At 42.2% G+C, this 25,577-nt stretch overlaps 2 protein-coding genes and 1 long non-coding RNA gene across 3 annotated transcripts in view; all 3 read left to right on the top strand.

Moving 5' to 3' along the window:
* Positions 1-18,533, top strand: part of LOC144989048 (uncharacterized) — a 42,300-nt gene extending 23,767 nt beyond the window's left edge. The window contains exon 3 of the mRNA XM_078940824.1: positions 786-18,533. Coding sequence (XP_078796950.1) covers positions 8,501-11,449 — 2,949 coding nt within the window. The 5' untranslated portion in view covers positions 786-8,500 and the 3' untranslated portion in view covers positions 11,450-18,533. The remainder of the gene's footprint in view (positions 1-785) is intronic.
* The window catches only part of LOC144989034 (NLR family CARD domain-containing protein 3-like), a 242,440-nt gene that overhangs the window by 126,786 nt on the left and 90,077 nt on the right, over positions 1-25,577 (top strand). The gene's annotated exons all lie outside the window — the stretch shown is intronic.
* LOC144989471 (uncharacterized) lies at positions 22,403-25,247 on the top strand. Its single transcript, XR_013653689.1, has 2 exons — positions 22,403-24,623; positions 24,807-25,247. It is a non-coding gene; the product is annotated as an uncharacterized LOC144989471 (long non-coding RNA).

Genomic DNA, 25,577 nt, shown 5'->3' with positions numbered 1-25,577 from the left:
GTCACTTTGTCGTCTGTTTAGAACACGTGAAAATATTCCTAAAAAGCAAAGACCTTTGTTGAACTTCCCGCAACTGGAAGATGCTGAGTGGCTGGAAAAGCTGCACTTTTTGGTGGATATGACTGTGACAAGCCACCTAAACGAGCTGAATCAAAGTCTGCAGGCGCAGCAAATGCTTGAAGCTGTTCTGTCATTCGAGCGCACATTCCATTTGATTGTTTTTTGTTCAAATCCTCAAAATAAAAATGGCAATAAAAATCAGGTTTCTTTCTTACATTTCTTTAATTTTATCAAAGCAATGAAACATAATTCATTGATATTGTAATGAAGTTAAACTTGCGCAACAGAGCAGTCATGTGACGCGTCGTTCTCCGCAGAATGCACTGCAGGGCAAATAAACATTTAATCGTTAATGCTCATTATGTATTTGTAGCAACTAAGTCATTTTGATAGTAGGCTAATATAGCTAATACATACATATTGCATGTGTTGCCTTCATTGTAAGGCTTCAATAGGGCTTTTAATATTTTGCGGCTCCAGACACATTTGTTTTCTGTTTTTTTTCGTCCAATTTGGCTCTTTCAACATTTTGGGTTGCCGACCCCTGAGTTAGGTGTAGAGGACAGTTTTATACTGTTGTGCTAAAGAAAACAAGAAACTTATTTTAAAACATTAAAAAATGTATTGTGCATATTCTGAATGATTGTATTTAAAATTGTATTGGTACTTAACAATGCATAAAGTCACCATAACATATAAAAGGACCTCTACTTGTGTTTCTGCAGGCCTCCCCCAGTGTTTGATGAATGAAGATGAAGATTTCTGCATCCAGCAGAGGAACTTCAGAGCGGAACAGGAGGAACCGGAAGCTCCACACATTGAAGAGGAACAGGAAGAACCAGAACCACCACGGATTAAAGAGGAACAGGAGGAACCAGAACCTCCACGGATTAAAGAGGAACAGGAGGAACCAGAACCTCCACAGATGAAAGAGGAACCAGAGGAACTCTGCATCTGTCAGGATGAAGACCAACTTGATCTGAAGCAGGAGACTGATACCTTGATGGAGATTCCTACTCATGAGGAAGATGAGAACAGTGAAGCAGATCTAAACAATCAGCAGAGCTTTAATGTAACTGATAGTCAGGATGAAGAAGGAAACCAACATGAAGAACCAACATCAATTACAGATGAAGAGACAGACCCACAGAACAGAGATCAGAGGAATAGAAGAGATAGAAGTCATGTCCAAAGTGTGGACGGCTCTCACATGTCAGCAGGTCAGTGTGACTCTGATGTTAGAAAAAATCCCAAGAAGACAAATCTTGGTAAGAAAAACAAACGATCTCAAAAAGAAGAGAAACTTTACTCTATCAGGTCTGGTAAAAACTCAACAATAAATTGTAACCCGTCTGACTACATGGAAACTGGGTCTGATGAAAGATGTTATATCTGTAAAGAATGTAGTAAAAGCTTTTGTAACAGATCTCAGTTCAGAATTCACACAAGAATCCATGCAGAAGATAAGCGATTTACTTGTAAAGAAAGTGAGAAAAGAATTAGTCGCAGATCTAGTCTCAAAAGACACATGAGAACTCACAAGACTTTCTCTTTACAAACAATGTAATAAAGGAATTAGTGTAAACTCTAAATTCTAAACTTTTCTGATAAGAAGTCGACACCTCAACCTCTGCACCACAGTCAAAGACTTTATTTTGCAGGAGGGAAAAATCTGATGGCCTCCATACCATATTGATGAAGTAACTTCATTAGAGGGAGGCACAAGTGAGTATTTAATGTGTAGAAATGAAGTTTTCTACAAATGTATTGCAATAATATGATACTCTTACTTTTTATTAGTTTTTTTTAGGTTTTCATTTTCTCTTCATAAAAAGCAAAAAATAATGGATCAATACATTTGAATATTTGTGTAATGATATCAGACAAAGAGTTTTACTGCTGACAAAATATGTACAACCTTTTTATAAAATGAATTGTTTTAGATGTACCTGCAAATAGAAATGAGTTGTTTGTTTTGAGTCATTAGAGCTAATTCTTGAATGTCTTCATTATGGTTGAAATGTTTTTTATACATCTTTAATTTTAGGCAAGGCAAGTTTATTTGTATAGCACAATTCGTACACAAAGTAATTCAAGGTGCTCCACAAAACAGAAAAATGCATTCAAATCACAATACATCATAGAAATAATCAACGTAAAATTTTCTTCAAAAGAAAAGATAAAATTAGAAAATTGATTTAAAAATAAAGGAAGGAAAGGAAAGAAAAGTGCCGATAGGACCTTTCAGTCATATACACGGCTAAACAGAAATGTTTTAAGTCTAGATTTGAACATGAACACAGAAGAGGCCTGTCTTACGCCTTCAGGGAGGCTGTTCCAGATTTTAGCTGCAGAATATTGAAACGCTGATTCCCCTTGTTTAGTTCTGACTCTGGGTATCAACAGGAGGCCGGTCCCTGAGGTCCTCAGAGTACGAGATGGTTCATATGGCACTAACATGTCAGAGATGTACTTTGGTGCTCGGCCATGGAGAGACTTGTACACAAGCAGAGCTGCTTTGAAGTCTATTCTTTGAGGTACAGGGAGCCAGAGCAGAGACCTGAGCACAGGACTAATGTGATCATACTTCCTGGTTCTGGTCACGACTCGAGCAGCAGAGTTCTGGATGTACTGAAGCTGTTTTACAGCTGGTTTGGAGAGGCCGGTGAGCAGACCGTTACAGTAGTCTAATCTACTGGAGACAAATGCATGAATAAGTATCTCCAAGTCTGGCTTTGATATAATGTTTTTGATTTTGGCAATGTTTTTCAGATGGTAAAATGCCGCTGATGTTACTGACTTGATATGGCTGTTAAAGTTTAGGTCGGAGTCCATGATTACCCCTAGATTTCTGACTTGATTTGAGGGTTTAAGAGACAGAGAATGAAGGTAGCTACTGACTCTTTCTCTTTGTTTCAGTGGGCCAAAAACAATAATTTCGGTCTTGTCTGAGATTAGCTGGAGTTGTTCTGCATCCACGCACTGATCTGTTGGAGGCTTGGCTGAGTGAATCCACCAGCCCATATTCACCTGTTGTCAGTGACACATAGATCTGAGTATCATCTGCATAGTTGTGATAAGAAATGTTATTACTGCGCATTAACTGTCCTAGTGGCAGCATGTAGAGGTTGAATAGAAGGGGTCCCAGGATCGATCCCTGGGGCACACCACTAGTCAAGGCCATGTAGTCTGAGACACAACTCCCAATTTCAACAAAATATTTCCTGTCTTCTAGATAAGACTTGAGCCAATTTAGGGCAGATCCAGAGATGCCAACCCAGTCTTGGAGTCTGTGCAAAAGGATCCCATGATCAACAGTATCAAAGGCAGCGCTCAGGTCTAGCAGGATTAAGACAGAGACTTTGCCATCATCAGTGTTCAGGCGGATGTAGTTGGTTACCTTGATAAGAGCAGTTTCTGTGCTATGATGGGGTCTATAGCCTGACTGGCAAACATCAAATGAATTGTTTAATAAGTAGGGATGGGTATCGTTACTACTCTTATCGATACTGCTTATCGATCCGGTACTCTTATCGATACTTTTGAGGACGAAAAAAATAAAATAAATAACAAATTAAGAACATAAAGTGTTTTATTTCCTCACTATGCAACAACATTGTCTTTTTAACAAAACATTTTACTTTATACATGAGAATGTTCCAGACAGGATATTTATTTAATTATTTAATCTAATTGTTTTTATTATTTATGAGTGTGATGTTTCATTTGATCTTTTGTCCATTTTCCACAACCTTGAATAGACTTTTCTGTCTGTCAAACACCAGAGTTAAGTTAAGTTCAATGATGGAAACAAATTCACTTTGATGCAGACTCCTTTCTATTTTGCCAACTCCATTTATTTTTCTTTGAATCCAGTAAAACCAATAAATGATATTAATTTTACGGATGACAACTATCATTAGTTATTAATTATTATTAAGTATTAGGAAGCAGCTGATAGTTTGTCGCGGGTCTGGAATCATATGCGGTGAGTCTAAGCCCCGCCTCTCTACCTGTTTGTTGTATGCTCCGCGTGCAACGCCCCCCCACCCCCACCCCCCCTCCCGCTGCCCCAGCCTGTTCTGCACAAACAGCGCAACATACGGTCATCGTAGTAGCAAGGTGACAGCATGGTAGGCAAACTTGGTAATTTTTACGCAGAAACGTTAGTTCTTAGTCTAGGGCGCTCACGTGTCCCCTACAAGATCACCACTGACTGTGTGTGCGCTGCCTTGTCTTGTGCGTCGCGCACGCACACAAGACAACAGCCCCGCCCCCCGTGCACACAAATAGACAGACAGAGCTCTCCGCTTCAACGAGAATACCAAAATTAATATCATCATTAATTAACGGAAAATTGACTGACTTGGTGAGTTAAATATGGCAGATAACGCTTATATTTTGTGGGACACAAAAAAAAGAAACGAAAAAGTAACTTCTCCAGTACTGATAGCAGAACCGTTCAGGTCAGATCTTAACAATACTGCGGTCTTGAAGAATGCGGCCCCGGGGCTGGTTCAATACCGGGGCACGGTACCCATCCCTATTAATAAGAGAAAGTCAGTGAGCTGTTGGTAGACAACTTTTTCAAGGACTTTTCCTAAAAATGGCAGATTAGAGATAGGTCTGTAATTATTCGGTACAGTGGGATCAAGACTGCCCTTCTTCAGGAGAGGTTTAATGACTGCAGTTTTTAAGGCCTCTGGAAATATTCCAGATTGAAGAGACACGTTAACTACTTGAGTAATTGGTGGCAACACACTGTTCAGGAGAGACTTTAGAAATCTAGTGGGTAACACATCAAGGCATGTAGACAAGCTCAGACGGGTGATGGTCTCTTGTAGGCCTGCACAATATACCGCAAATTTATCGTTATCGCAATATCCAGCTCTGCAATATGCATATCGCAAAAGACAGCAAAAATCGCAATAAATCGTAAATACAACCTTAATACAACCTTATGGCAGGTTGAAGCATTTAACGAATAAAATAGATCTCTTTATGCATTTGACCAATCGCATTATGTTAGATGTTTGTCACCTTTCTCGACGAGGGTCATTTGGAGTATAATTTTTGAACTGTTGCAATGAAATGGGAATGATGTTTTGGTTTATTTTTTCATTTGTTTATATACCGCAAATTATACCGTTATCGCAATATTAATCTCTAATATCGCATATCGCGAGTTTTCCTCATATCGTGCAGCCCTAGTCTCTTGGACAGTTTGGTCAGTGACAGGTACAAAGTGAGTCAGCTTAGAGTGAGTAGGTGGCCGTTGGATAGTTATATGTGTTGTGGAGTTGATGGCCTTTTTAATGCCATGAACCTTGTCGTTAAAAAATACAGCAAACTTGAACACTTTTAATGCGATCAGTGAACATTGAATAAACATTTAAACAAAAATAATGACTGCAGTATATACTTTGTTAGGTCAAGTAATAGGGGTGTAACAGTACACGTAGTTGTACCAGAACGTTTCGGTATGGCACTTTCGGTTCGGTTCACCTTTGTAGTTAGCATGTCAACTATAGCACTATGGCTAATGCAGACGCAATACCAGAACTTGAGGACCCACCCATCTCCTTACGCTCTCCTGTGTGGGAACACTTTTGATTTGTTGTATTCATCCATGAAGGGAAAATACTGTTGGATAAGTCGAACACCGTGTGCCGACATTGTTTCACGGAGATCGGGTATGCCGCGGTAAAACATCTAATCTGCTAATCCATTTAAAATGGCATCACCGGATTGTCTGTAATTAGTAATGACTGAACTGTTTGGCAAAGTCTTTCAGTTGCCGGTGGAAAATGAGTCTGCTATTTTGGAGGAGATAAAGGTAAAGATTACCAAATACAGAGCAACAGGATGTATCCCTCTTGAATTGGGAAGAACCAATGGGACCAGCTATAAGCACATTGCAAAATTGGCAAAGAGGTATCTCTCCATTTCTGCAACCTCTGTCCAGAGTGAGAGAGTTTTTGTCTAATGTGGGGACATCGTTAAAGATCTCTCCTCGTTCCTGAAAATGTTTACAAACTAATCTGAAAACTGAATACTACACTGAAACTTAACTCAGCAAAATCAAAGATAGTGTAGGAGCCCTATTGAGAAACATGTCCTGTGGGTGTCGCTGTTTTCATGTTTTTCTGTCAATTATAAATTTGTTGATTATCTGACCACACACAGGTGTGCATGAGCCAGATGGAGAAATGGTTTTTGACCGCTTGTGCGGGAAATGAAGCAAAAGAGTAGTCCAATCCGTTCAGTAGTGTAAATTAATAAAAGAAACAAAGTAATGCAAAGTGATCGGAGTAAAGGACTCATTGTTCTTCGTCGTATAAGGAAACGACAGCCCGCTTGGCGCGTCAATCAACTCTGGCGTCGCACATCTCAGTGTATCAAAGGAGCTAGAACTTAGTTAAATAGTTTCTAGGCCTTTAGCTCCTACACTTATTAGTCAAAAACCGCTCCTTTCTTTGGATGGATTGATGGAAATCTCGGGATTCGGAAGCCAGTTCGGAGCATCGCTGGATTGTTTGAGTGATCGAATCAGCTGGACCCAGTGCTGACAGCGACAAGATCAGCAAGACCCAGGGCAGCCTACGATTCTGTTGGAATCCGATCGGGATATTGGAGTGGACATTTGGAATAATTCGTGGATTTGGACAAGGAAGAGAGCCGACAACTGAAGCAGTCCGTGAAGTTCAGCTCTGCCTTCGGCGCCCAACACTTCTAAAACCCAGAGGTATGAGTAGCGCTACACCTTCAATGGCCATTTAAAAAGTGTGCACACATAACTGGACATAAAATCCAATGCATTGGTTGACTGATTGACGAGACTGCTCAATAAGCGCTTTAAAACTTGTTGAATAAAAGAGGGCGTTGGCATGGAGACGCGCGACGCAACGTCAGACGTAACAGTGGGAACTGCAGCGTGCACCGCGAACAGAACTAATAGTTTGACTGGCAGTGAAATACATGCTGAAAAGCGAGTGGTTAGACTGACTGCAAAAGCTCTCGCTGATAAACTGGACAGGCTACAAAATAACAGAAAACTGAAATTAAATAAAGCAAGCAACATTAGGAAATCACTGCAAAGTTTAATGGTTAAAGGTGATAAAACAAAGGTTCAAATAGCTCTTGATAAACTTGTTGAGGTTTGTAATGATGCCACATGTATGCATGAATCTTTGTTGGGTTTATTGCCATCCGATGAATGTGAAAAACATGAAACGTGGTTTAAAGCTAAAATGTTGTTCAATAATGAATGTATTTCTGAGGGTACAACATGGATTTCTGTGAATGAGGAAAATGTGTTTAAAAATGAGAATGCTGAAGATGACATTGGTCCAAATGACAGTATTTCTAATGTTGAAAGTAAGCCTAGTCTGAGAAGTAAATCAAGCAGAACATCATCTTCAAGAATTAAAGCTCAAGCAGACAAAGCTGCATTGATTGCTCGTATGGCTGCACTAAAACAAAGACATGCTCTGGAGGAACAAGAACTGCAAATCAAGAGGAAAAAGGAAGAACTGGACTTGGAGGCTGAACTAGCAGCTTACACAGCTAAACTTGCTGTACTGCAAGGTGCAGATGAAGAGTATGAAAATGAAGCCGATGGGATGAATTCTTACTTTGAGAAGCAAAGGCATCAAATGGAGACTAAAACACTTTTAAATCCCTCAGCGGAGGAATACAAACCAGAAACATGGAAATTAGCCTATCAAAATGCTTCAAAGGGACAACAACCGACTATGGATGCAATACCAAAGGAAACCAAACAAATGGAGTCAGCTGTCAAGTATCAACACAGCATAAGTCTACAACCAGAGCACAACAAGCAAAAAACGGTTCAACAAACTCAATCTCATTCATCAGTTCTAGTTTTAAGTGATCACACAAGGCAATTAACTAACTACCATTATTCCAGCAATAACCAACAAGAACAGATTGGGAACTCACCAAATGACCGCATAATTAACATAATGGAGAAGCAAAATGAAATAACATCAGCACTTGTGCAACAGCAGCTTTCAACATCTCTACCACCACGAACTATTCCCATATTCGAAGGGGATCCTCTGGAATATAGACGTTTTATCAAGGCTTTTGAGCAAGGAGTGGAAGCAAAAACAGGAAAAGCCGATTGCTTATACTATTTGGAACAGTTTACAAGGGGACAACCACAAGAACTGGTGCGTAGCTGTCAACATATGACTCCCCTTTTACTGCTGTAAAATGGCGCCGTGAACGGACGCCTGTTGCCATAGCTCCTGTAATCACTCTTTTACTCAAGTCTGTAATCATCGTCTCCTTTCCTTTTTTTCTCAAATTTTTTTTGTTGTTGTTGTTCTTTTATTATTTCTGTCTTTTTTTCCATTTTTGTGCTTTTTATTTACTTTTTTCTCTCGTTGATATTCTCACATCGGAGGGAATAACAATGGAAAGCATGGCCATTGTTTACACGCGCGACCAGCTGCTGGCCCTGAGAGAGCCTAGCCTGTTTCATGGAGCTCGGCATGAGATTCCGAAGGAGATACGGAGGAGACGTCGGGGTCGCAGAGCCGGGACTCACGTTAAGATGAACAGAAGGAGATTTAAGCCTGTCGTGCCTGCAGTCATTATGGGGAATGTGCGCTCACTGGCCAACAAGACCGAGGAGCTAACGACGCTAATGAACACCCAGACGGAGTATCGGGAATGCAGCCTACTGAGCTTCACCGAGACGTGGCTGCACTCCCACATCCCGGACAGCAGCGTCGCGGTTCCTGGTTTTACGACTGTGAGAGCGGACAGAGATGCAGCCTGCTGCGGTAAGAAGAGGGGAGGCGGGATTGCTCTTTACGTGAGTGAGCGGTGGTGTAACCCCGGACACGTCTGCGTGAAGGAGCGACTCTGCACGCCGCATGTGGAGCTGCTGGCGGTGGGACTCCGGCCCTATTATCTGCCGAGGGAATTCACATCGGTTGTGGTGGTGAATGTGTATGTTCCTCCATCCGCCGATGCTGAGGCCGCCGCTGACGTCATCACTACCACCGTTTCCCGCCTGCAGACACAGCAGCCTAACTCTTTCTGCATCATCACTGGGGACTTCAACCACATCACCATGGACAGAACGTTTGGGGACTTCACTCAATATGTGAACTGTCCCACCCGGGAAAATAAAACTCTGGATCTGCTGTATGCAAATGCAAAGAAGGCATACAGAGCCACAGCCCTCCCCCCCCTCGGCAGGTCTGACCATAACCTGGTTCACCTCATCCCAAACTATGTCCCTATTGCCATGCGGGAACGTGTCCACAAAAAGGCTGTGAGGAGGTGGACCCCAGAAACGGAGCAGGCCCTGCAGGACTGTCTTGGGTCCACGGACTGGGACGCTCTTTGCACGCCTCATGGGGAGGACATTGATGGCATGACGGACTGCATCACAGAATATATTAAATTCTGTGAGGAGTCTGTTATGCCTACTCGAACTGTTCGATGCTTCCCCAACAACAAACCCTGGATCAGCTGTGACCTGAAGAACCTCCTGAACAGGAAGAAGAGAGCCTTCAGGTCTGGAGACCGTGAGGAGCTGAAGAGGGTGCAGCACCAACTTAGGGATCAGCTGAGGAACGGGAGAGATTCCTACAGGAGGAAGCTGGAATCCAAACTCCAGCAGGACAACATGAGAGCGGTGTGGTCTGGAATGAAGAAGATGACAGGATGTGGGGGGAGAAGCAGACCCATCAGAGGCAGCAAAGAGAGAGCTGACGAGCTTAACACCTTTTTCAACAGGTTTAGCTCTCTGAATGCCTCAACCTCCTCCCCCCCAACTCCACCACACCACCCCCCCGCTCCTGCTGCCTCTCAGCTGACTGACCTCCCCCCTCATGAACCCCCCACACCTCCTCACCTTCCTTCCCCCTCTAACACACCACACCTACTGGGCCCACAGTCCATCACCCCTCCCCCCAGTCCAACCACCACCCCCCTCCCTCCCTGTCTGACTGTAACAGCCTGCCAGGTGAAGAAACAGCTGGAGAAACTTAACCAGCACAAAGCAGCCGGCCCGGATGGCGTCAGCCCTCGTACCCTGAGGACCTGTGCCCCCCCAGCTGTCTGCGGTTCTCCAGCATCTCTTCAACCTGAGCCTCAGACTGGAGAGGTGCCTCTCCTCTGGAAGACCTCCTGCCTGGTCCCCGTTCCTAAGAAGACGTCTCCATCTCACCCCGGGGATTTCCGTCCAGTTGCCCTCACTTCTCACGTGATGAAGGTGCTGGAGAGGCTGGTGTTGGCTCAAGTGAGACCGGTGGTGAGCTCTTCTCTGGACCCCCTGCAGTTTGCCTACCGGCCGCGCCTGGGGGTGGATGATGCTGTCATCCATCTGCTGCAGCGAGCTCACTCACACCTGGATGGTGGCGGAGGCATGGTGAGAATCACCTTCTTTGATTTCTCCAGTGCCTTTAACACCATCCGGCCTTCTTTACTGGGTGATAAGCTGCGGCTGATGGGTGCTGGTGCGTCCACCGTCTCCTGGATCACTGACTACCTGACAGACAGGCCACAGTTTGTCCGACTGGGCGGCGTCCTGTCTGACGTGGTGCTGAGTGGTGTGGGAGCCCCACAGGGCACTGTGCTCTCTCCATTCCTGTTCACCTTATACACCTCAGATTTCCAGCACAACTCAGAGTCATGTCACCTACAGAAATTCTCTGATGACTCTGTGGTTGTGGGGTGTATAAGCGGTGGATGGGAGGAAGAGTACAGGAGGCTGGTGGACGGATTTGTGGAGTGGGCTGGAGAGAATCACCTGCTGCTCAATGTGGACAAGACCAGGGAGATGGTGATCGACTTCCGGAGGAAAAGGACTGTCTTACAACCCCTCTGCATCCTGGGCAGGGATGTGGAAGCGGTGGAGGAGTACAAATATCTGGGTGTGACTATCGACAGCAGACTGAGCTGGAGGAGCCACAGTACTGCTGTGTACAAAAAGGCCTGCAGCAGACTATACTTCCTGAGGAAGCTGAGGTCATTTGATGTGTGCAGCAAGATGCTGGGGATCTTTTACCAGTCTGTGGTGGCCAGCACCTTGTTCTCCTCTGTGGTCTGCTGGGGAAGCAGCATTGCAGTCAGTGACACCAACAGACTGAACAAGCTGATCAGGAAGGCGGGTTCTGTCATTGGCTGCAAACAGGAAACCTTTGAAGCAGTGATGGAGAGGAGGTCACTGAACAAGCTCTTATCCATCATGGACAACACAGAGCATCCTCTCCACCCTGTTCTGGACAAACAGCGGAGCTCCTTCTCTAGAAGGCTCAGACAGCTCCGCTCCAAAACTGCCCGGTACCAGAAATCCTTCCTGCCAAATACTATAACCCTGTTCAATAATTCACAATGCAGAAGATAACCTTTTCCCCTTTTTTTTTTTTTCTCTTTTCTTTATTTTGCACATTTCTTTTGCACATCTCTTTACCTGCACTGTTATGTAAATAGCTCTTTAAATTATACCACATTTTCCTTGTTCTCTTTTTTATTTTTATTTATATTATTCTTACTCTTTTTTTCCTGTCAGTTGTTATGGTAACGAACAAATTTCCCACGTGTGGGATCAATAAAGTATTTCTGATTCTGATTCTGATTCTGAACATGGCTATGCAGTGGCCAAGGATCTTCTTCAGTACCACTTTGGAAATCCTTATAAAATAGCAACAGCTTACAATGAAAAGGCGTTGGCTTGGCAAACAATAAAAGCTGAGGATGTTAAAGCTCTAAAAGCATTTTCTTTATTCCTTCGTTCCTGTTGTAATGTTATGACGGAGCTTCAGCACATGCAAGAACTTGACATGCCTGCAAACATGAGAGCTATAATCTCAAAGTTGCCATACAAAATGAGAGAACATTGGAGAGTCACAGCACATGAAGTTATGGAAAGAACCAACAACAGAGCTCATTTCATTGATCTTGTCGCTTTCATTGAACGACATGTAAAAATTCTTTCAGATCCTCTATTTGGCAACATACAAGATCCTTTATCAAACAATTCTCATGCAAAATCCTTTATAAGACCCAAGTCATTTCCTAAATTTGGATTCAAAGGAAACACTGTGGCCACTACAGTAACATCAGGTGTATTTAAAAAACCCAGCAACAACAAAGAGTTTCCTAACTGTGTTTTTTGTGCAAAAGGCCATCTATTGGAAAACTGCAAAGCCTTTACAATAATGAAACATAAAGACAAGATTCAGTGGCTTAAAGAAAGACAATTCTGTTTTGCATGTTTAAGCACTGGTCACGTGAGTCGCATCTGCGAGCAGCGGCTAAAATGTGAGGCCTGTAGTCAAATGCACCCTACTGTGCTCCACATTAAAAGACAGCCCCTAGCTGCAGAGCAGTCAAAGGAGTCCATAGAGAATAAACCAACCTTACAGACAACATGTGGACATACAGGGGCCGGAGTGGATTACTGTGCCCTATCTATACTTCCTGTGAAGATCAAGGCAAAAAAGGGAAATTGTGTCATCAAAACACATGCATTTTTGGACCCTGGGAGTTCAGCAACTTTTTGCTCAGAACATCTTATGCAAAAGCTGAATGTTACTGGTAGAAGAACTTCATTTCTCTTGCGTACAATGGGACAGGAGACTGTTGTTCCAGCCTACTCTTTGATTGGTCTAGAAGTGTCTGGTGTAGAAGACCATAATTTTTATCCTCTGCCAGAAGTATTGACACAAAGGAAAATGCCAGTTTCAACTGAGAGCATGGCAACATCTGAACATCTGAAGAAACATCCTCACTTGTCTAAAATTCACATGCCAAAAATAAATGCAGAAGTCGACCTATTAATAGGTACCAACGCCCCCCAGCTACTGGAGCCTTGGGAAGTTATTAACAGCAATGGAAATGGACCATATGCCGTTAAGACAGTGTTGGGATGGGTCGTCAATGGTCCACTGAATGGAAACAGTGGTGTTTTGGAGGAGTGCCCCCACTCTGCTACAGTGAACAGGATCTCTGTGAATAAACTTGAGGAATTGCTGTCCAGTCAGTACAGCTATGAGTTTAATGAAAAGGTTTCAAAAGACAAAGAGATGTCAAGAGAAGATGTAAAGTTTCTAAATACATTGGAAAATTCAGTAACGTTGATTGGCGGACAGTACTGCATGAACTTACCCTTTAGAAATCCTGAGGTTCATTTTCCAAACAACTACAGTGTGGCTAAGCAAAGACTTCAAAGTTTAAAGAAGAGATTTATTCATGATAAAGCTTGGCAAGAGGAGTATTCAAGATACATGAATGAACTTTTCAAGAAATCTTATGCTGAAAGGGTCCCTAAACAGCAGATAAAGGGGAGGGAAGGAAAGGTCTGGTACATCCCTCATCATGGTGTTCAACATCCAAGGAAAAAATCCCTGCGAGTTGTTTTCGATTGTGGAGCCACCTTCAAAGGAGTGTCATTAAATGGAGAGCTCATGCAAGGCCCCAATCTAACAAGTTCATTGCTGGGAGTTCTTACAAGATTCAGACAGGAACCTGTGGCTTTCATGGGTGATATCCAGGCAATGTTCCACCAAGTGAAGGTAATGGAAGAACATAGAGACTTTCTGCGATTTTTATGGTGGCCAGGTGGAGATTTTGCTAAAGAGTATAGGATGACTGTGCATCTGTTTGGTGCCGTTTCATCACCAAGCTGTGCAAGCTTCGCTCTCCAGAAAACAGCAGATGACAACAAATCTGAATTCAAATCAGAGGTTTGTCAAACAGTCAAGAAAAACTTCTATGTTGATGACTGCTTGAAGAGCTCGCCCACGGAGGAGACAGCAGTAAAAATGATGAAAGATCTCATTTTTATGTGCGCCAAAGGAGGGTTCATTTTGGAGAAGTGGATCAGTAACAGTCGAGCCGTTTTGGAAGCTATCACTTCTAGTCAAAGAGCCAAGGACCTGAAGAAGCTGGATTTAGATCGTGATAAACTTCCAGTAGAAAGGGCTTTGGGACTGCAATGGTGTGCAGAGACTGATGTGTTCATGTTTAAAATGGAGATAAAAGAAAAGCCCCTCACCAGACGTGGTGTTTTGTCAGTCACCTGCTCGATCTACGACCCTTTAGGTTTTCTTGCACCAGTCACATTGTGTGCCAAGATGATTCAACAGGAGTTATGCAGAAGAAAATGTGGATGGGATGACACTTTACCACAAGACCTTCGGTCCCAGTGGAAAAAATGGCTTGAAGAATTAGCTCTACTGTCCACATTTGAAGTGAGAAGGTGCATCAAGCCAGTGGGATTTGGAAAAATCAAATGTGCACAATTGCACCATTTTGCAGATGCCAGTGAATGTGGATATGGGACAGTAACCTACATCAGACTGGTAAACCAGAATGATCACATTCACGTAGCCATTTTGCTTGGCAAAGCCAGAGTAACACCTTCAAAACCTATAACAATTCCCAGATTAGAACTAACAGCAGCTGTTCTTGCTGTTAGACTGGATGCAATGCTAAAAACAGAACTAGAGATCTCACTGGAAAGTTCTGTATTTTGGACTGACAGTACTTCCGTGTTGAAGTACATTCGGAATGAAAACAAGCGCTTTCACACGTTCGTAGCAAACAGAATCTCTTCTATAAGAGAAGCATCTGAACCCTCACAATGGAGACACGTTTGCTCCAAAGATAATCCAGCTGACAAAGCCTCAAGAGGAATGAAGGCTTCAAGCTTCCTAAAGGACAGCGTATGGCTTAAAGGACCTGAATTTCTTTGGACACATGAATGTGAAGAGCCAACATCATTCACGGAGTTTTCAGTTGATCCTAATGACAAAGAGGTCAGAAAAGAAGAAACTGTAAATGCGATCAGTGGCTGTGATGCATATTTCTCAAGCTGGAGCAAGTTAACGACTGCGGTTGCCTGGATCCTTAGACTTAAATCCATACTCTTGGAAAAGGGTCGACAGAGAAAGCAGTTGAAAACTGTACAGGATGAAACCACAAGGACAAAGCAGAAAAATGTCACACCTGCAACAGACGCAACATTTGGCAAGGTTGACTTCTTAACACTGAGTGATGTGAAGGAAGCTGAATTGGCCATCATACGCTATTGTCAGCAGCAGCGTTTTATGAAAGAAATTCATGCATTGATGTCAAACTCAAGTGTGAGTAAACAAAGTTCGATCTACAAATTAGATCCCATCATGGATGATGGACTTCTGAGAGTAGGTGGAAGACTGTGCAAAGGAGCAATGCCCGAAGAAAGCAAGCATCCTCTTATCCTTTCTATGGACCAGCATATCTCTATGCTCATTCTGAAATACATACATCAACGTCTTGGTCATGGCGGTCGGGCTTATACACTCTCCAAATTAAGGCAAAGATTTTGGATAACAAATGCCAACTCTGCGGTGAGGCGAGTAATTTCAGAGTGTCTATTTTGTCGACGGTTTCATGGGAGATCAGTAACACAAAAAATGGCTGATCTTCCAAAAGAACGAATCCTTCCGGATCTGCCTCCATTCACCAACACAGGTGTTGATTACTTTGGTCCAGTGGAAGTGAAAAGAGGAAGAGGAACCTGTAAACGCTATGGGGTCATCTTCACTTGCATGGCTAGCTGAGCTGTTCATTTGGAGGTTGCAACGTCTCTGGATACAGATGCATGCATTAATGCTTTACGTCGCTTCATTAGCAGAAGAGGACAAGTGAAGCAACTAAGATCTGATAATGGCACAAATTTCATCGGTGCCAATAAAGAACTAAAAAGAGCGTTGTCTGCAATAAACCAAGACAAAATTGCAAAAGTTATGACACAAGCCGGAATACAGTGGAGTTTTAACCCACCAGGAGCTTCACATTTTGGAGGCGTATGCAGCGTTTAATCCGCCTAATTCGTAAGGTTCTTTGTTCAGTTCTACAGCAACAGCAACTGGATGATGATGGACTGTCCACAGTACTCTGTGAAATAGAAGCAATTCTAAATGATCGTCCACTCACGAAGATGTCTGATGATCCAAATGACTTGGAACCTCTTACACCAAACCATCTTCTTCTTCTCAAGAGGAAACCTGCTCTACCCCCTGGAATATTTGATCCGCAAGACCAGTATGTTAGAAAACGCTGGAAGCAAGTACAATATCTTGCTGATCTTTTCTGGAAAAGGTGGATACGGGAATATTTGCCTTTACTCCAAGAGAGACAAAAATGGAATCAAAGGAAGAGGAATTTGTTAGTCGGGGATATAGTTGTAATCATGGACTCATCAGCTCCCCGCGGTTCCTGGTTACTTGGCAAAGTCTTAGAAGTTTATTCAGACAAAAGGGGACTTGTACGATCTGTGAAACTACAAACTAAATCTAATGTAATCGACAGGCCCATATCAAAACTTTGTTTGTTACAAGAAGTGTAAACTATGTTTGGCTCCTTTTTGAGAGGTATTTGTAAATTGTTATTCAATTGTATAACAATTTAGGGGCCGGTGTGTAGGAGCCCTATTGAGAAAAATGTCCTGTGGGTGTCGCTGTTTTCATGTTTTTCTGTCAATTATAAATTTGTTGATTATCTGACCACAGACAGGTGTGCATGAGCCAGATGGAGAAATGGTTTTTGACCGCTTGTGCGGGAAATGAAGCAAAAGAGTAGTCCAATCCGTTCAGTAGTGTAAATAAATAAAAGAAACAAAGTAATGCAAAGTGGATCGGAGTAAAAGACTCATTTTTCTTCGTCGTATAAGGAAACGACAGCCCGCTTGGCGCGTCAATCAACTCTGGCGTCGCACATCACAAGTGTATCAAAGGAGCTAGAACTTAGTTAAATAGTTTCTAGGCCTTTAGCTCCTACAAGGAGCTAGTGAAGTAATATCATCAAAAGTCAATCAATTTAACAATTTTCAATAAGTGATTAATCATTTGTTTTACTTTTTTAAATATTTTTTTTTTTTCTAATAAGGTAATGCTGTAAGGGGAAAAAAATAAAAAGGGTCCACAATCTGTAGATTGTCCAAGGTTGGTATTTCTTCTTTTACTGATAACAGCCGTTCTTCTTGGTTTAAAACAGTTTATAGTTCTCTTCGATGTTATGTCTGCAGACATTAGATTCAGGTCCATATCCTTCTTCAGCTGATATCAGCTGCGGTAAAGGTTGAGGTCAAATTGTCTGCAGGTCAGAACTCTCTGCTGTTATTCAGGTGATGTCAGACATACAGAGAAAGTGATGATTCTAGGTGTCATATTTCTTGAAATTATTTGGCTCTTTGATTTATTACTCCACGTTGATTCAGACGACCGTGATCAAACACTTCTCAAAGTCCTTCATGGTGTGCACGACCAGAACCTTGGTGCGGTCCTCTGGACCGAGCGGTTTGACGTAAATCCTGCAGCCTTTAACCCAAGTGTTCTCAATCTGCTTACGCTTCCTGAGAAGCCGTGCATGTTTTGAGATTTCAGCATTCCTTCTGGTCAGATGGTCGTTCAGATAAGCAGCCGAACTTTTCAGGTGTTTCCTTTGGGTCATCAGAGCTAGCTTGTGTTTGTGATTCACAAACCTGATGAGGATCGCTGGTTTATCCGTCTCCTTTCTCCTGGGGAGCAGGTGGCAGGTCTCGATGGTATTGAGATCCAGGGAAATCCCTTTAGATGTGAGAAATGAATGTATTTGCTGCTCCAGCGACGCATCGATCTCCGTATTAGCACTGCTAGCTACGCTAGCGCTAGCATTAGCAGCGCTAGCTCCAGCTGCATTCAGCTTCGCTCGAGGCTTGATTGGTACTCCAGTGAGAATGACATTATTCATCCTTACTTGCTGTTCCACATCGTCCAGTCTTTTCTCCAGAATCTCGACCCGGTTTTCTCCCTGCTCGTTTTGAGCCCGAAATCTTCGGAACTCTTCCATCATTTCCCAAAGTGGCGTTAGCTTAGCCGACACTTGATCCATAAAACTTTTCAGCGTTTCTTGAATAATGTCAAGAGATTTTTTGAGCTCTTCATATTCCTGGGGTTTCTTCGGGGGCATGGTCAGCTCTCTTTTTGGAGAAAATCAACTTCTTAAGTAATTTGAAGATAGTATCCGCAGAGAGCCGCGACCACGCGTCTTGCCTTAACCCCGGAAGCGGAAAAAAAAAAAGAAAAAATAAATAAATAAATAAATTGGAACATTGGAACTTAACATAGGAAGCTGCTGCTAAGTCCAAAATCAAACAGCAGGGGATTTTCAAAATAAAGGAAGAGTATTTGTGGTGAGGTCACAGCTTCCTCATTCCGGGTCTGACCTTAAAATGTTTCTGTTGAACAGAATGTTTTCTGATTGGTTTAGCCTTCTTTCCACTCTGGATCCTTCAGGTTCTCCATCTTTCTGGATCCAAATCCTTCCAGTCACAACAACTTCCTGTGTTTAGAGGATCAGATGCAGAAGAGAATCCAACATAGAACCGGAGTCACACTGGATCCAGCTGTCAGGAAGGGGAGGAGCCAAAATGCAGAAACTGGGCTCAGAGGCAGAAACGTCAAGATTTGATCCAGAAACAGAAACAGGAGAAAATCCATGGAGAAACCAAAAACTGATGATCTGACAATGTAGAGCTGAAAACAGAGACTTCTACTGACTGAAGACAACAGACATGAAGACATGTGGATGATTGACAGGAACCTGGAGGGACTGACAGACAGAACACCACCAGAACCACTGAAGAACAGACCTGCAGAATCCTCACAGCAACAGCAGGAGAACATTCATTCTCAGTCACACTGTTGCATTCTGGGAAGGAAAGCTGGAAGACAGGGCTGCTCAATCCTGGTCCTAGAGATCTACCAACCTGCCTGTTTTCCAGATCTCCAAGCCCTGCTAGCTGCTGATTGGCTCCATCAGATGTCTCCAGATTGTGACTGGATGAACACACCTGGTCCAGGTGATCAGCAGGAAGGAGTGCAGGGACAGCTGGAGAACAGGCAGGTGGTAGATGTCCAGGAGCAGGAAGGAGCAGCCCTGCTGTAGGACGTCTGTGTTTCCAACATCTGGATTCAACTGGATTCCTGTTGATTCTGCCTGCAGCACATTGTGCACATCCACATCAAGAGCCTCCAGTGTTTGATTCTTCCAAGTCTGGGATCAAGTGAACAAACTCATGTTGACTAGAGTTTGCTGACATCCAAATGACCATTGGATGACTTTCAGCTCCAGGGATCAGAAAGGAGTCGTTGTCTCCAGGTGACTTCATCTCTGCTCGTCTGCTTTCAAGGAGCAAAAAGTCTCTTCCCACTTTGAGCCCCGCCCCTCTGGAATCCTGATGCTGATGCTGGTGGTCTCTCTGCAGCTGCTTCTGGATCCTGGGCCTTTAGCCTCCTTCAGCTCATGGTTCCTCTGTCAGTCTCTTCTCCTCAGAGGCCTGTCAGCACATTCAGATCAGCTCAGATCCATCCAGACCTCTGCAGGAGCAGACACCTGGAAAACATCCTCCATCACCTGGAACACCACCAGCAGCCGTGGAGCCGCTCCACTCAGTCGCCGTGGCGGCAGAGGCCACGTTCAGTGTGAGGTCAAAAGTCAGACGTGATGTGAGCAGCGCCGCCACACTGTCACTTCCATGTAGACATGTGTGTTGTTGTCATGTGTTGTTGTGGTCCAGCTGAACAAGCTCTTGGTGGTGTTGTTGGTGGAAATGACAGTTGGAAGTCCAACACGTCTGGACTAAACCAAACTTCTTCACAGCAGATTTGACCTTCAGCTGTTTCTTTCTGGAAGACGCCATTTTTGTCCCTAAATGTTGGATTCAGTGTGAATTCCAGTCCCACTCCCAGCATTCCTGCTCCTCTTTAGCTCCTCCTCTTCCTCCTGATCAAAGTTTGAAGCCCAGAGCCAAAAGTGCGTCTGCAGCTGCTTCTGCTCCAGCAGCCGCTCCCTCTGCTCCTCCTGCCTCTCCTCCTCTGGGAGCTCCTGCATCCTCCTGACTCCTCCCTGTCCTCCAGCATCATCAGGAGGCTTTCAAAAGGCTTTCTGGAAGGTTCCAAAGCAGAAAGCTTCATCCTTTGAAGATGGAGGAAGACTCCAACACTGACAGACAGACAGACAGGAAGTCTCCTGGTTTTTCTGCTTCAGAAGGTTTCTGGGAAACTGCAGAGTTTTCTTTGTTTTTGCTAAAGAGCTGCTGTCAGTCTGCTTTGGTCCATCAGGAATGAAGGTCAGGACTGAGAGGAACCTGAAGAAAGTGACTCTTCATCATCTGCTGCTGAAGAAGACAGAGGAAGATCCACTGTGAGAGCAGCTGCAGAAAGCTTTCTGCTGTTTTTCTCCTCTGAGAGAGTTTGGAGTTCCCAGCAGTTTGAGTGGAGCTGAAGCAGCAGAGCTGAAACAGACGTTCTTCTGCTCCCATTCAGCATGAACGGACAGATCCACTGAAGGCCTGAAGGCCTGAAGCTCTGGCTTCCAACACGTCTGCATGGATCCAAGCGTGTGCAGTGTGTGCTGACATGCTGTTCTCTGAGGAACATGTTGGTGTCTGACTGGATCTGAGGACACAAACAGCTGCTGACATCTGAGAGGGTCAAGCTGCAGAGTGGCTCCTCAAAGCTCACGTCTCTGCTGCTTCTGTCTGGATCCACCACTAAAAGGACTGTCCAGAGTCGGTCCTGATCCGGTTCCAGTCTTTCTGGCTCCAACTTCTCTTTGCTGTCAGGAAGCCTTCATGTTCTCTGCCTTCCTCACATTTCTGTCTTCTTTCTGGGCTTGAAGCCCAAAAGGAGCTGAAAGCTGCTGACTTCAGTCTGATCCCATGTTCTGGATCATCCGTGTTCCTGAAACACGCTGCTGGAGCCGTGATCAGAGGAACCGGAGAACTTCCCAGAACATGCACACACATGTGGAACTGTTCTGATCATCTGTGTGTGTTGACAGTGAAGGAGAGCTTTGTCTTTGAAAAACCTTTATTGACTCTGACAGAGTTTCAGCTTGAATCCATGTGGTTTTCATTCTTCCATTGAAGTCGTCTCCAGAAACTAAAGATCTGCTGAATCAATGCTCCTCTGAGAACTTTGGAGCTTTTCTCTGCATCTGTTCCACACTTGAATGTGCAGAAGATCAAAGCGCCGGACGCTCTGAGCTTCAGCGTTCCAGTCAGCAGCTGCTGAACCAAAGCCAGCAGCAGGTGAGGATCTGGGCCTCAAAGCAAACGGACAGAAAGATGAATGGTTCAGATTTCTCCTGGACACATCCATTGGGAGGGGCTCTGGCATGTCCCCTCAGGGTGGAGGCCCCCGGTGAAAACCCAGGACATGCTGGGGAGACGAAGCTCCGCCCACCTCTTCACATTTGAATCAAACCATTCCTGGAGATTTTGGTCAACATGTCATTTACCACCCAAAACTACGGCGAGGAATATTTATTGTGTAATAACTTTTTTATATTTGTATTTCAAAAATATATTATATCAAATAAACAGGGTTGTTGGTTGTTCCCTGCAGTATTTTATCTTCAGTATTTCAATCACTAGACGGCTAACATGGTCGAGTGAAAACCTAGCTTAAAATACCACCAACTCCCTCAAACTGGTCTTCAATTATATATATATAATAGTTGTCCCCTGACTTCGCCCATAAGTGGCCGGGATAGGCTCCAGCAGCCCCGTGACCCCGAAAGGGAAAACGGTCAAGAAAATGAATAAATATATATATAATGAACATCTGATATGCTCTATTGTAAAGGACATGTTTGCTCTTTGTGTCATTGCCGTAACATTGAACCTTTTTAAGATTTTGAGAACTGATGAGCTGCAGGAACCATGTTGATGAAGACCAGACTGGTGATGTGAGAACAACGGAGCTTGATCTAAAAGAGTTTAGGATTGCAGGAAACAGATTGATATTACAAATTAGCCTTTAATTGAAAGCTTTGAGTCCTAACTATAATTGATAGTATTTTTTTCCTTATTTCTAATTCACACATTCCTTTATGGATGTTTTTTTGTCCTTGACTTCTTAGATATGTTGGTGTTTGAAGAATATTATTTCATGAATCTGGTTTACACAATATTGTTTTTTTCCTTGCACCATTTGCAAAATGTGTTGTCCTTGCTGTGACCAAAGGTGGAAAGTTTGTTGACAGCTTTGGGTCTGAGTTAGATGATCATGTGTTTCAGGATGTAGTTAAGGATCCTTCTGTCGGATATTAACCACCAAATATGCCACTGGTTTGTGAGAATTACATTTTTAATTTTTTTGATAAAAGAACTTGTTTGATGTCTTCTTTCAGATTCTGTTCCTATGCTACAATCTTCTGAGCAATCATCAATCATCCCTTGATTCATCTGATTCTCAAGACATCGTCGTCTATTCAGAGTCCATCCAGTAAACGGCTAAGGCTGGACTCAGAGGCCAAGCACGTAAGAATTATTATAATCAAATAACTATTTTTAAGGATATGAACCTGTAAAATAAATATTGCTTAAATTACTGAAATTAGTCTATTGTCCAATCCTTGTTTAGTTGATGACCTTTTTAATTTGCTTAAGTTCTTTTCTCTGTGTAGCCCAGTCAAAATAAAAAATAAAACAGACTAAGCTACTATTAAAAGATAAAAATGTATTATTTATTAAAAATGTTCAATGGCCACTTGTTGGTTTGGTTAACAAGTTGTTTTTTGTTTAAAGTTTCATTGGAAATCAAGTTTGTTGGTCTAGTATGTTGTAAAAGTTTTAGTTTGCCCCACAACCTAACCTGTATGTATTTTTTTTGTCATTCTGAGATGTGATTTGCTGTGTAATCTGTCTGTATAATGATCCATCCAATCAGAGATAAGTGGGTGTGTCCTAAGAAGAACGATCTGAAAAATCGTTTCTTTTTTTTTTTTTTTTTTTTTTAAACAAACTTTATTGCATTTTTCAATTTACAGACATTCACAGTCACTTACTTGCTCAATAAACAATTGTTAATATCAAACACACATATAAGACTGAAAAAAACGAAAAATAGTAATATTTTTAACAATGTGTGTGCCTTTTTTTTTTTTTTTTATAGATGCTCATATACAAACCAAATTAGGGTGAACAAACGTTATAAATGCACATATAGAAAGAAAAAGAAACAAAAATGAAATAATAGGCAAAGGCAAGGCCAAAACAATTCAAAATAATAATACTTTTGATATATTCTGATAAATGACTGTAGTTTTCTTGTTTTTGTTAGGAATGCATTTAAGACACTTATAATAATCAGAAAAATAATTCAAAAAAATACTAAATAGAGGGCATGTATTTTTCCATTTACACAAATGAATGAAATGTTTGCATAAAATAATAACAACATTAATGACATCAGAAATTCCCGGATCCAGATTTTCCATATAGAAAAGAACATCATATAAGGAAAAAAAGGGAATATTTAAAATTTTGAGTGACAACCAATTGTGTATATCAGACCAAAATATTTTAACCTGGTTGCAACTGTAAAACAGATGTTCTAATGTTTCAGTTTCAGATGAACAGAATATGCATGGTTCCGATTCAAATTTGAATCTTTTATGTAAAAAATCTCCAACAGGGTAAATTTTAGATATTATTTTAAAATGCGTTTCTTTCATTTTAGGTGGAAGTGGGTACTTTGTGTATAAAGAAAAAGATTTGTTCATTTGGGTGGTTTCTAAATCGCATCTATTGTTTATACTAAAGTTGCAGAAAATTAATTGTTTAAAGGTTAGAGTTATTAATTTATTGTTGCATTTTTTATCTTTTAGGGGAATATTATTAATTTTCAGCTCCGAAAGTTGTGGTTTGATTTCATTGTATTGTAGTATGTTTTGAATGAGATTAAGTAGAGGTATGGGAATTGCTTTACAGACTTTGTTATAACAGTTACTAGAATCCTTAATCTTGTATTTGGTTACAAATTCATAGTATGATAACAGCCTTCCATCAGTACGCATCAAGTCATGAACAAAATACACACCATTATCATACCATTCAGACATAAACAAGGATTTCTTGTTTACAGTTATAAATCTGTTGTTCCATAAAACAGTGTTGTGAGGGGAGAAGTTATGGTTGAAAAGCATCTTCCCAAATTCTAAGGCTTGTTTGTAAAAGTTTGATAGTTTTATTGGTACTTTTGAAATATTATAATCACACTTCAGCAAAAACTCCAGTCCCCCGATCTTACCGAAGAGTTTGTTTGGGATATGATACCACATAGAATGAGGCTGGGAAATACAGCCTTTTAACCATTTCATTCTAAAAGCCACAATCTGTGATTCAACATCTAAAGCTTTTAAGCCGCCATTTTTATAATCTCTGACCAATTGTGATTTTCGTATATAGTGAGTCTTATTTTTCCAAATAAATTTAAAGAGAATAGAATTAGACAACAACAACAAAACTTTAAATCAATGGTTGGGACGTGGCCTATCAATATTTGGCCGCATTCTATTATCCAAAGCGGAAGGTTTTTCAAGACTTGTGTATCCCTGTCACTCATTATATACATCCCCAAAAATCGTTTCACTGCCGGGCAGAGAGAGTCAGACGTTGGTGAGGAGCGGAGCTGAGGCTGAATTCTTGGAGCTACGATGGTTTTCAGAGTCAACTTTCTGTTTAGAAATGTGGAAACTGTTGTTATGTAAGTAATAATTTTCTTAAATGTGTTTAACCGCTCGTTTTATTCATTACAATATGCAGCTAAAAATGCTAATTGCGACTAGCTTTAGCATGCTGTAACGTGTTGGTTAGTCTATGCTAGGTAAAAACGACCCAAAGCAAATGTCCAAAGTTCTAAAGGGGACTTTTCTGCATTTGACCATAGACGAGTCTATCTGGACCCTGTGGGAGACCGAGCACACCTGAGCTGAGCTGATTCCAACCCCCAGGCCTCAGAGATTCCCGCCTCCTCTGTCCCGCTGCAGTCGGATACCGCTGAGTTCGCCTGCAGAGATTTTCTCCCGCCAACAGTTTCTAACCATCAGCTACGTGAGGACGTGCACGGTTTCTTTCTTGCTTGCTTAGCAATTGAAAAGACCCTCTTTGGTTTTTTGCCACAACGCAGCCGAGCATCGATCAGGCCTGGAAAAAAAAAGACTAACCCCTTTTCTTCACTGTAAGGAACTTTTTTTTCCCGACTCTTAACTGTGTGTGTGGATAGTCCTCTAGTGACATGGGATGGGTATTACATCTGTGTGTTTAGTTGATGGAATCCATGTTACCCAAAAACCTGGTGGGGAACAAATAATAAATGAATATAATGGAAGTAAGTCTTTCACTACGACGTCGTTTTAGGGCCACAAAAAATAAAATAAAAAAATACGCGACTTTAAGTCGTAAATTTACAAGATAAAGTCTCTTAAATTTACACTAAAAAACCTTGTAAATTTACAAGGTTAAAGTGGAAGTGAGCATACAGTGCAGCAGCAAGTGAACGCAGCAGAGCAGACCGACTGAACCTTGTTGAACAGGTGAGCTGAATGTTTCTTGATAACGTTCCAAATGTCTGGAAGCTCATTAGTTTGATTTACAATTATTAAGGTTTTATTCATTGATGGTTGGTTTGCAGGATCTCTCCAGCCCGTCGATGAAGTTC

Source organism: Oryzias latipes, chromosome 2, assembly GCF_053564925.1.
Source record: "Oryzias latipes strain Hd-rR chromosome 2, Olatipes_Hd-rR_3.1".
Classification (NCBI taxonomy): Eukaryota; Metazoa; Chordata; class Actinopteri; order Beloniformes; family Adrianichthyidae; genus Oryzias; species Oryzias latipes.
This window is presented reverse-complemented; position numbering and strand designations above follow the sequence as displayed.